This window comes from Poecilia reticulata, chromosome 2 (assembly GCF_904066995.2).
Source record: "Poecilia reticulata chromosome 2, P_reticulata-male-v2, whole genome shotgun sequence".
NCBI lineage: Eukaryota > Metazoa > Chordata > Actinopteri > Cyprinodontiformes > Poeciliidae > Poecilia > Poecilia reticulata.
Genome location: NC_088831.1, coordinates 3,625,619 through 3,638,447, shown reverse-complemented (window position 1 = coordinate 3,638,447; position 12,829 = coordinate 3,625,619). Strand labels below are relative to the sequence as shown.

Sequence of the window (12,829 nt, the reverse complement as noted above, 5' to 3'; positions counted from 1 at the left end):
GAAAACCAATTTCTACAAATTAATGACAATCAAATCCTTTACTTTCCAGCCAGACAACGATCCAAAGCATCCGGCAACAACATGGAGGGCGGCCTAGTCAAAGGCCAGACCCGTTCACAGCTACTCCCCACCAACCTGATAGAGCTGGAAGAGTTTAGCAGGGAGGGTGTAGATGAGCATCCGGACTGGGTGGGAATATGTATGCAGCCACATGCTTTATGTGAAACATTTTATTACTATTATTCATTTATAAATAATAACAGAGTGAATACTTTTTCATAGGATTTAATAATAAATTAAATTATTTAAAAACATATTCGAAAAGCATAAAATCCTGAAAATGAATTCACCTATTGTACTTGGTGAATAATCTCCTGCTGAAAATTAAAAACAAACTTCAATGTTCATTTTTCCAAAGGTGATTATTACTTAAACATAAAAGCTCATGAAATCCTTTTTCTTGATTGTTTTTTCCTACAAATGAAGTTACAACGTATTTTCAAAATGAGGCTTTTAATCCAATCATCTGTTCTGTGAGTTCAGTAATGGAGAATACAAGACTGTTTCTAGCCTGGCTTTTTATAGAAGCGCTCTCTGGTGAGGCAGCAGTATTTATCAGAGCATCACAAACTGAGGCCATGCAAACAAAATTAATTCACAAAGCTCAGTCTGTCAGTCGTCTCAATCAAACACAGATGTTTTTAGAAAAATTCGATTTGCATGAAGAGAAAATCTGATGGCATAAATCTGCCAGACAGCGACTTAAATCTTACTGTGTGTATGGAAATGAGCCTGACCTGCTAGCTGCACATTTAAATTAAGGTTGAAACAGCAAAGCTAAACCCTTTATTAGTTTCTAGAAGCTGCATTTAACCTGCTCTCAACCACAGCCAAAGGCAGACTGAACAGACCGGTTCTAAGCAAACACCTTAATCACCTCTTGACCTATAACTGTGTCAAACAAGACAAAAGGAAACGAGCCGCTAGCATGACGATGCCCTTCTCTGACACGCATGAACTTGTCCGAGTGACTGCAGCTCTTATTTAGTCAGCAGAGCTGCTGTTGGGGGTGAAACGGCAGGAAGGGGGCGGTGAGTTCAAAGGTGAGTGGAAAATATGGACAAAACAGAGACTGGATGCTTTAATATGCATCCTGGAAACAGATCTGATTAACTTCCTGTTGTGGGACACCCCAGGCTGGTGTTCCTCAGGGCGGCAGCGTGACTCTCTGCTGAACTCTCTCATGATGACGGTGCCGGATTTAGACAAAAAACGCCAGAAAAACAAGTGAGAATGCCCAGCAGGCCGAGAGAGACAGAGGGTAGAGGAATGTTTCCAATCGTTATCAAAATATACAACAACCCCTCCACCACTGTTAGCTAGGTATGTGAGCATCATGCGACGGCAGCTCACCAGGACACTGAACACATGCATTTCATCAGCAGACTGCTGACATCTTGAGAAACAACAGTGTGTTTATGCTGGTGAATGTTTTCCACTGGAGTTCCCCCCTCACAGAGAACGATTGTGCACACGGGTTTGATGTGAACCCAAGCGCTGGCTCATTGTTTTCACCCACAACAACAGAGAGTAAGCACCAAATTAGGGCCGCTTCGCCGGGAGACACAACTTCTTGTTGTGAATACAACAGAAGTTGCACAAAAGCCAAGCTTGTTTCATAAAAATACATCATTATTAGATGGCAAAAGTTTATCTTTAGGGAATAAATAACCAATCTAATTTATCTGGATTCTAAATGATCACAAAGGAGTCTTTAAAATCCATTCTTAACTCATTTATTTGCCTTTCCCACATACATAAAACTACTCAAACTGAACTGTGTATGAGCAGTTTAAATGCAGTAGTTTTTATTGAACCTAATTCAAATAGAAGGGTAAATATTTCTTTAGACCATTTTGTCTTTTAGACAAGAGATGACAGACAAATTGCAATTCATTTTATGAAATATTATTGTATTTTCTGAAAAATATACAGTTATACAATGAGTTGTATAACTGCTCATTTAAATATTCAGTCATTACACGTTTACACTGACAACCCAACATGCTAATCTATTCTATAGCTCTTCATCTAAAACTCTAGCTAGTTTAAACTTTTTTGTTAATGTTGCATTATGTTGTCAAAAACCTTTCCACTCTGAAAAGGTTTTTTTTTATTTATATATTTATTTGTTTTTAACTAGCTTGTAAGGAAATCATACAGGTGTGGGAAGCTGGTTTGGTTTAAGCAAATATTTCAGCAGACTTGTCAGGATCAATTTTACAGACATTTTGCTTCTTTCACTTAACTTGACCTACGCACAGTGGCGCAAAAAGTGGGTATGCAGCGTATGCACCAGAGGGGGCGCCAAAAGCTCCGTCTGGAGGGGGCGACGCGCCGATTATGTTTTCCCAAACACTTCAGAGCGACTTACGCTCCTTCACCTCGCGCACATAACGAGGTAAATATAGCGAGTTTTACCCTTCACTATTGTCGTCCGGGGGGGGTCGGGCGCCGATTTGTGTTTTCGCATCCACCTGAATAATGTACAGTTGCGCCACTGGTTGGGCGCTATACCCCCCCACCGCCAGGCAGCACCGCGCTACAGGCTGCGGCTCGGAGCCGGGCTGCTGAAGTAGAGCCGGTGGTGGAAAAGGGACATTAAATTTTATTCACAAACAATTCTATGTTGTTAGTTGGGAGCATACACACGAATAAAACGTAAATACGTCTGTAGTTGAAGGGCCCATTTCCGCCTCCTTCTCTGCAGTCCGCTCCAACTCACGTGACATGATGTTCGAGCTTCAGTCTGTCATGTCACCTTGCTGACGTCAGCTGCCTTGGGCCTATGCAACACACCAGTGACGTGGCTAGATAAGTAAACTGTCATGTGACGTCACAGAGGGGTTGTATATATATTTATATATATACATAAGATCTGTTATTTGTATTCATCTTCATTCGCATAGTTTCATTATTGGACGTTCGAGAAATTTTACAATGAGTTACTTCGTGAGATTTTCTAATTGGATTGGAGCTGGACTGGGGATCAACAATCTAGGACCAAGAAAACCAGCCCAGAACTACAACACAGAGGCATTTACATACAACACAACCCTCAAAAAAGCGGGAATAATTCAAAATTACAACCTGGTTGAAAAAACAAGAAGATTTTGTACAGGAGTGCCATTGTCTGGCGTTGAACTTTTAAAAGCTTTGCATTTACCAACTGAAGTTAAATCCTGTTCAACTCAAACGCCCCGCAATGTTTTTAGATATGGTAGTATGCCTCTCTTCCGACTTCCAGATTTTGATGAAGTGAGGAGGCCTAGAAGCTGTTGAGGCTTCTAGGCCTCAACATGTAAGGTAAAGTAAAGTAAGTAAGGTCAGATAATTTTATTTATATAGCATATTTTCTGCAACAAGGCAATTCAAAGTGGTTTACATGAGTTAAAATGAAATACAAACAAAACTAGAAAAATAGCTGTTCCTAGCGAAACAGCCGTGAGAATGCATATTTGCAGAATGATTGCTGCAGAAATGCCAGAAAAAGTGGAGTAAAGCTTAAGAAGTAGAAGAAAGCAGAAGAAATAGAAATAGTTGAAACAGTTGAACAGTGAGACAAATAAAAAAAGCATAAATTTAGTAGAAGGAGAAATTAGTACACAACCAGAAATATTTGAAGAAGTGAAACATAGCAAAACAAAACAAAGGAGCAAAAGAAGCATATTTGCAGAATGATTGATGGAGAAATACAAGAAACATGAAAACAAAGATTAAGATGTAGAAAAATCAGAACGCTACAGTCATACATTGTAGAATAAGTTTACGTACTGAAATTTAGAAGAATTCAGCAGAAGAAGCAGGAGTTTGTGTGCAACCCGAATTATTTGAAAAAGTCAAAAAGTGAAACAGAGGTTAAGAAAACGCATAATTATCACAGGAAGTGGAAATTAGTACAAAACCAGAAATCATTGAAACAGTTGAACAGTGAAACAGCAAAATACATAAACTAGCAGAAGCAGAAATTAGTTCAATGCCAGAAATGGTCAAAACAATTAAACTGTGTAACAGCAAAAAGCATAAACTAGCAGAAGGAGAAATTAGTACAAAACCAGAAATAATTGAAGTGAAATATAGCAAACCTAAAAGCATAAAGGAGCAGAAGAAGCAGAACATTTTGATATATGATTTGCTAAAATTTATTAAAGATTGCAGAAGACCTTAGCAGAGAGTAAGATCAGTAGAAATAGAAGGCAATTAAACAGGGAAATAATAAAAAGCAGAAATTAGCAGAAGCAGAAATTAGTACAAAGCCAGAAATAGTTGAAGAAGTGAAACATAGCAAAACCAAAAGCATAAAGGATCAAAGGAAGTAGAAGATTTTGATATATGAATTGCTAAAATTGATTAGATTGCGGGGCTGCACAGTGGCGCAGTTGGTAGAGCTGTTGCTTTGCAGCAAGAAGGTTCTGGGTTCGATTCCCAGCCCCAGTCTTTCTGCATGGAGTTTGCATGTTCTCCCTGTGCATGCGTGGGTTTTCTCCGGGTACTCCGGTTTCCTCCCACAGTCCAAAAACATGACTGTCAGGTTAATTGGTCTGTATAAATTGTCCCTAGGTGTGACTGTGTGTGTGTGTGTGCATGGTTGTGTGTCTCTGTGTTGCTCTGCGACAGACTGGCAATCTGTCCAGGGTGACCCCACCTCTTGCCCAGAATGTTAGCTGGAGAGGCACTAAGGGATAAGGGTGTCAAGAAAATGGATAAATATATATATATATATATAGTCAGCTGTTGCCTACCTGTGTGGTATACATATTTTTTCATTATTATATATTTTGTTATAATGTATTATAATGTTCTGTTAGGAGAACTAAGCACCAGATAAACTATTTGCTCTGAACATTGATTTATTAAAGTTGAACAATACCAGGGCAGCACATAATATAATAGTCAACACTTTTAGTCCTTAATCAACAACCCCCTCCCTCTCAAAAGTGTCTCAACAGTCTTTGTGTAACCAGAAAATGCCTCCTAACTTAAAGGAACAGTGACAGTACAACAGCACTAATAAACATTTAACAATAAATTTAGATAATAATTATAGATTAATTATCTAAATAATTAATCATTACAGTATAAAACATACATATTTAAACAAGTTCTTGTTTTAACAGTGTTGCTGTGAAATGTTCAGTGCTACAGCAGCAAAAATCAAAAACATTGAAATTTGATACCTGGAACACCAGTATAACATAAACTGATATAAACACATGGCCATGAGCCAAAAGTGTATCTACCTCTCATTAAAACATAACACCTAAAAGATTTTCCACAGGGCCTAAAGTAGTACGTATATATATATATATATATATATATATATATATATATATATATATATATGGACAAAATATATATATACCCGTTGTTATGGCAACCTCCTGCCATAACAACGGCAGAACAACTCCAGAGATTACGTTAAACAATCTAACATTCAGTCTGTTACAATATCAAGCTTGCAGGCTTGATATTTATTTTGCGATCAACACAGCGGAGGTCGATTAGTTCATTTTAAACTCCTGCTCTGCTAGTTATTTTGGTAATGGAACCAAAACGCACAGAATTGCGCAACACCTTGTAGAAACAATAATCACTGAGATTATTATTGTTGTTGGGTCATTAATTTGAACACGTTTTGTTGATTTTTCTGTTGTTCTTTAATAGAGTTACGAACGTTTTAAGTCAGAGGATGTGCTGGTCTCAGCGTCCTGGCGGCGTTCAGTTTGTCACCTAATGCCGAGATCGACTCAAAACCTTCCGCGATCGACGTGTTGCACCGCTGCTCTAGCAAAGCACGAACAGTTCAGAAACAATATAAAATGAGAAAAAAGTTATTTATTAACAGATGAAGTCGTGTTTCAGATTGTTCTTGAAAAACTAATCAGTCACGGCTGATTAGTGGGTGAACTCACGGCAGTACCCTGCTGTACCGCCTTACTTTCACCCCTGGTTATCAGTCTATCAGGTTCAAAAACCTTCAGAATATAACATCACAAATCAGCAGGAACTGGGTTACCTCGCAACCCCAGTGAAGTCCGGCCGTTACCTAGCAACAGACCTGGCTTCAAACAAAGCTAAACCATGAAAACGCCTTCATTGTCTTTCATGGATGGTCGACATTCCTCACAGAACAAAATTCACATTTTGCAGGTTTTCTAAAAGGCTAAAAACAATTACTTTAAAAGTTAGAAGTATTTTAAAGTTGATGCGATATGTGATTGGAAGACAATGGAGCTGTTGTAAAATAGGTGTGATGTGATGAATTAAAGGGGTTTGTGTAATGATACGAGCAGCTGAATTTTGAACCAATTGTAATTTATGCAGAGTTTTCTGTGGCAGACCAAAAGTAGAGAATTACAATAGTCTAAACGAGATGAGACCAAACTGTGGACCAGAACAGCAGTGGAGTGCAGAGTGAGAGAAGGATGGAGACGGCGAATATTTCGGAGATGAAAATAAGCTGACCGAGTGATATTATTGACATGGGAGGCAAAAGAGAGGGTGCTATCGAGGATGACACCCAGACTCTTAACCTGAGGGGAGGGAAAAATGGAGGAGTTATCAACTGAAATGGAGAAATTATCACGTTTACTTAGTATTGAATTAGTACCAATTAAGTGAAGTTCAGTTTTACTGGAATTTAATTTGAGGAAGTTAAGAGTAAACCATTGTTTTATTTCAAGAAGACAGTCAGTGAGGGAGGAAAATGGAAGCATAAAAGTTCATAAAAGAAAGTAGCCGTCCAAGAATGACTCAAGAGTAAAAAAGTATTTGGTGAAAAGTCTACTCAAGTACTGAGTAACTGATCAGATTATTAATTAATATTTAACAATTAAATAATCAGACAGAACAAAACAAAGTTAAGTTTAGCATATTTTGGTATTTTGAGGTAAAAAATGACAATTCATTTAAGGAAAAAAAACAAAACAAAATCAGACAAAAGAAAAAAAATTCCAAATCAGCTTCTTTCACTAATAAACTTATTAAACTTTAATAAAAACTGCAGGTGTGTATCTGTGTCTAGTGAGTTTTAGGTTAAAATGAGTTTGTTTTTCATTCAGTGGGTAGAAAATTTACTCAAGTACGAGTAAAAATACGTCATAAAAAATAGTTACTAGCCAACTCTGGTTGTTGCTTAAGGGTTATCAGCAGGGGTGAAAGTAGTTTTAAATTCTTGGGGGTACTACGACAAAAAAAGAAGAAAAAAAAAAAAAATATATATATATATATATATATATACAGTATATATATATGTTTTATATTTTTTCTTTTCTGCAGAAGTCAGAAAAAACAAATGCATGCTAAACGTCTCTGGACATCCTGAACACCGACTGACAAGAAGACGGACACACCTGAAAACACATTGAATTATATTATGAATGAATTCTGACACTTTTAAGTTATTTGCAACACCCTGACTAACATTAGTGGATGTATATTCGGCACTATTACAAGTTTTATAGTAGTTTAATACAAAAATCCTCTTTGGCCGTCTGAGCCACCTGCTTTCCTCCCGCTGCAAGGCGGAGATCAGCTTCTCCTCCACACAATCGCAGCTTTCCTCCCACCGCGCATTTTCTTGAAGTCTCAGAAAAATCACAATCAGGCTATAAAATTAGCTCAAAAGAAGCTTCTTCTTCTTTTGTATCAGAAAAACAACTCGAGTTAGGTCGCATAGTAAGAAGCGCAGCAAATGGCGCCTAAAGGTGGGGCGCAGTGGCGCAAAAAGTGGGTATGCAGCGTAGGCAACGCATAGGGGCGCAGCACCAGAGGGGGCGCCAAAAGACGCGCCGATGATGTTTTCCCAAACACTTCAGAGCGTCTGGGGGGGGGGGGCGATTTATGTTTTTGCATCCACCTGAATAATGTGTAGTTGCGCCACTGCCTACGCAGGTAATTGCTTACAATCAGCTAACTAGCTAGCATTATTTAAAAAAAATACTTGGTTAGTTTGTGAGCTAGCTTTACTAATGTTGGGTTCAAATGTGATAGTTTGAACTTTAGTTTGCCTGTCTTTACAAGATTCTGCAAGTTCAACTTCTCTCTTTTATGCAGTTACTTTTTGCTAATTTTACAATGTTGGATAAATTAGCTAGCTACCTAGCAAATTTAAGGCGAATACAAGAGTAGAGATTTGAGTAGTTTTACCTCCAATTCCTCTGACCAGGACATTTCATGATTCATAAAACTGACACAAAGTGGAAGTCCTCAAAGTCTCTCCTACTTGTGCATTAAATTTCCATGTTTTTGTTTATTCTTGTGAAAGAATGGCATGGCTGCCTAAAACCCCATTTAGATACAGCTATTGTTGTTTATGATGTGAACCATAATAGTTGAAATATTGGAAGTAACTATTGGATCTGAACATACTGCATATGCTTGGGGAACAAGTTCCTTATTTTGCAGGGGAAACATTTTATTTCTTTCTCCATTATTTAAGTGAATTGCATAAAACCCCAAAAACCATAACTCAGGCTTTAAGTAAAGAGTTTCTAGTCCTAAAGAAACATCCCAACATCTTTATACAGTTACTAAATAAATGAATAAAATGTTAAACGTTGAACTTTTGAAACTTTTCCTAGCGTATCTACTCATGCCCTGCGTCGTACAAGCAGCAGAAAGCGATTCACAATGACGACATGGCTACAGAAACAAGCAGGGAGTGAAACTTACTGAGCGCCGGCCGGTTCCGCTCCGCTCAGCAGCTCTGCAGCTCCCAGACTCTCTGGAGTGTTTGGGTTGGGAAGACAGCATGATGATGATGTGGACTCTCCTTTCATGGCAGCTGAAAACATGCTGTTGTACATTCCCCTGGAAGTGCTGCAGCCGGTGGTGGTGAGGGGTGAGGGGGGGAGCCACACACAAACACACTTTAACCCACTATCTGTGCTGCCAAGGCTGGAAGTCTGCAGCAACACCCAGTAAAACTTGTAAACAGAGAGGCAGGGAGGCGTGGAGGGGAGGAGAGGTTCCTCATTACATCAGCAGCAGCTGCTGACAGGCCTGTGTTTATTAGCTAACTGCCAGGACCTGAGAGGCGCTGCACATGCCCGCAGCGCTCCAGACGAGCCTCATCCAGCTGACTGACACGCACTTAGCTCCAAAACATCCAAACACTGAAGGTTTCCTCTAAAACTCTTGTTCAGAACGTCCTAGTCAGAAGTTTCTGGTTAACATCATGCTAGCCGTCATCTCAGTGAGAGCTGCTGACTGGACTTTAGAGCTGCTGCTCCTCAAGCTGACATTCCTGCAGCGTCTGGGGCTTGGCAGATCCTCCAGCCTGCTCTTCCTCCAAAGATTTGGCTGTGCTCCCTTTAAACACAGGCACATGACTCTCAGCTTCACTGCCAGGCTGAATTCACCAACAACTCTGCTTTTCATCAGCTGCTCTGTAGGGAGCCCACATTGCCATCCATCCAGGAAGAAAGGGACCAAACCCCATCTTGGAATTAGCTTCAGTCCTTCATTAATTATTCCTGGCATCATAATTTGCTTTAGATTTATAGAAGAAAAAAACCTCCCTGAGCCAGAGGAAGTGTTGTAGTGCATTTGTCCTCAGGATTTTAATCACCAAATTGCCAGAAAATTTGGCCAATTTATTTGCTAATGTCTCAACATGATGATTTAAATCCAAGTAATAACGTGACTCATTGCGAATTATACTTGTTGTCGCTGTCACCCGTCTCCACCCTGTTTTCACTCGCACTCCAACAAAGTGAGCAGCGGTTGTCTGGGAACAGAAGATGTCAGAAATACAACTCGGCAACATAAATCCTAAAAAACATAACTGAAAATAACAAATAAAGCAGTGTTTCAGAGACAGTGGATAATATGTCAAACTTTTATTGTAACTTAAAGGAAGCACAAACAAAGAGAATCTGAGTAAGGGATGTTAGCAACGTTAGCTATATGGGTCTCTACAAGAATGTTTTGCACTTCCTCACAAAGAGATTTAGTCAATATTAGCTATACATTTTAAACTAGCCTTTTAACTAACCTATGTTTGGCAACAAGCTAATGTGGGTAGCTAGTTACCCAACCTATGTCAGTTATTTAGTTAAGTTAGCTACCTGTGCTAGATAGCCAACTTAATCTTCATAACTTAGTAGCTAACTGAAAACATATACTGTATGTTTTAGGACACTAGTTTCCATTTCTCGTCATTTGTTAACCAAGATGATCCACAAGCTAACGTCAGCTAATGCTAGTGTGGAGGGCTGTTCTTGAACTCCACTTGGTCTCAGCCACTAAACATTTTGGTCTTGATTTGTTCTCACAATAGGAGGTCTTCACTACAATAAAACCTGGTAAAAAAAATCTGAAAATCACTTCAACAGAACCTGTCTGACAACACGAAGTTGGCTAAAGACATTCAAGCTGAACTGATGAGAAGTAACGTCTATGAGTCTGGGACGGAATACAGAACCATTTTTAAGGTTTTGAACATAAAAGTGCTTGAGATGTTGTAGCATTACAGGCTAAACAGGCTAGTCATGCTCAGAAACCCACCAATATGGCTGACATAAAGCCATTCTGCAAAGAAGAGAATGCCACCTTGACTGTTGGGTATGGTTGAATTCTTAAAAATGGTCATACAAAACAAGAATCAAAGTAATCTGTAAGGGGGCGTATAATTTTTGTGACACATGCATTCCCCCTTATGTCTGCAAATGAAATCGTGCCTATTGTGTTTTTGTCGGAGTGAAGCTGAGAATCTGCCACAGGATCCGATAGACAAAGAAAGCCACGGGTTCATCACACGGGTTGAGCTGAACATGAATGTCAGCAGCTAATTGGATAAAAACAGCGCTGGGATCAAACATTCAGAAGTAAAAGGGTAATAACAAATGATTCGATTGCCTATAATTTCTCTCCCGCTCTCAGTTCTTTGATTGTGAGATTGGAGATTTGTGCGCTTAATCTAATAGACGGAATGGAAAAAGACTCGAATTTAATCAAAGAATGCATGACCTTTAATTGACTCAATAAATGGTGCCGATGTCTTCCATATGGTAACCACAGGGACCGTCAATTTAAAGGTCCTGGCATGGTTTGCTACCTTTGAACAACAGGACAATAATTCACATCTTGTGAGCATACGCTCCTCTTATCAGAAACATTACTTAGATTCTCATTCTCCATCCCAAACTACAAGCTGGTTTCAATTATCTCCCCTCCATTTGCTCTCATCTGCTCCAGACAACGACATTTCTACCATCCTTACGTCACAATCTAGCTGCAGACAGAAGTTTCTTATTGTGGGTGAACTGTGTTTGGTGACAGTAGGGCAGGAATGGCTAACGGTCCAGAACAAGCATCTTGACCTGGATCTATCCATCCAACAGGCTCTGAGAGGTCAGAACCCTGCAGGAAAGGTTCAACAGAAATTATACCATAATCACCTCCTTATTAGGTCCATCTAAATTTAAACTCGTTATATGTCGGCGTTAAGAGTGTATAAATGTTCATATAAATGCTGTTTTATTTTTCAACATCTAAAGCGGATGCATCATATAAAATACACTTCTTTAGCTCGCAAATAATTATATTTCGTTGTGTACTGTGAGTCTCTAGGAGAGCAGAAAACTCAAACGTAGTCTCTTCCAGTGTTGTGTGGATCATACTTTTCAATCCGTTCAGTTTTCTCTATTCCAGTGGTTCTTAACCTTTTTTGAGGTATCGAACCCCCCAGTTGCATATGCGTATTCACCGAACTCTTCAATAGGCGTCAGTGATCTTGTCCACAGCTATATTTATGCTGAGGGTGTGAGGATCTGCCGTTTTGCTCATCGACCATTCATATCATCGTATCATTTATGTTGTTTTTGTGTTGGGGAACACATAAACCAAATGCTTTCAGTGACGTTTTTGGCACTAGCACTAGCACTAGCTAACTTGCTAACTAGGTTGAGGCCTTGTTTAAAGACGTGTTTGTTCATGTTGTAGTGTTTTCTGGCTGCAACGTGTTCGGCTAGACAGACACATTGTCCTCCATTGTTGGTGTCTTTTAATCAGTTTGGGAATGAAAAGCTTCTGAGCTGCTGGAGAATTTTATCTGCTACCAAACTGCAAAAATGGCCGAATGACGGATGAAACACTCATGTGCAGTTAGAGAGACGGCATTAAAACGAGTTGCTGTCAGGCCAGGGGTCAAAGAGGAGCGTGAATAGCTAGCTAATATTTTTTCATTTAAAAAAAGCATAATTTTGCTGTATAATTTGTATTGAATTGACCTAAATGTAACTGATTTGAACTAAATTCTACATTCGTAGATGATTTGACTCAGATATAGAAGCATATCCTTCTTTAAGGCATGTTTTGATCGTCCTGCCATGAACACCAGACTGACCATAAAGCCGTCCAGTTTTCTGCAGTTCCTTCAGTTCCACGTTTCGCCATCAGCAGGAATGCTGAGAGATGAAAACCGCCACAAACTTTGGTAATGGAAGCACCAGGCGCTCCCAGAGGTCCAGATGTGCGGCGGCTCTGTCAGCACAGAACATGATTTGATATATATGGAGAAAACAAGTGCGATCTTCAGATATAAACTGCTCCGTGATCAAAGTGGCCCCAATGCTAATTTGCATAACAAACATGTCAAAGCCACAAGGCAGAAACGGCTGCAGAGGCGTATGGCTTGGATTTCCCTGGAGGATCTGTGCAGGAAGTGGCTCTGTTCCTCCATCACCGTGTTATTTGCAGCTGCAGTGGGAAAGCAGGTACTGCTGCTGGTTCTTCGCCTCAGAGCACACAGGAAGTGGCTTTATAG

At 39.5% G+C, this 12,829-nt stretch overlaps 1 protein-coding gene across 2 annotated transcripts in view; it reads right to left on the bottom strand.

Moving 5' to 3' along the window:
- LOC103473550 (nck-associated protein 5-like) overlaps window positions 1–8,878 on the bottom strand; it is a 137,539-nt gene extending 128,661 nt beyond the window's left edge. For both annotated transcript variants that reach the window (XM_008423870.3, XM_008423910.3), the window contains exon 1: window positions 8,734–8,878. In XM_008423870.3, the coding sequence (XP_008422092.2) occupies window positions 8,734–8,867 (134 nt within the window). In that variant the 5' untranslated portion in view covers window positions 8,868–8,878. The remainder of the gene's footprint in view (window positions 1–8,733) is intronic.
- Between the last annotated feature and the right edge of the window lie 3,951 nt (window positions 8,879–12,829).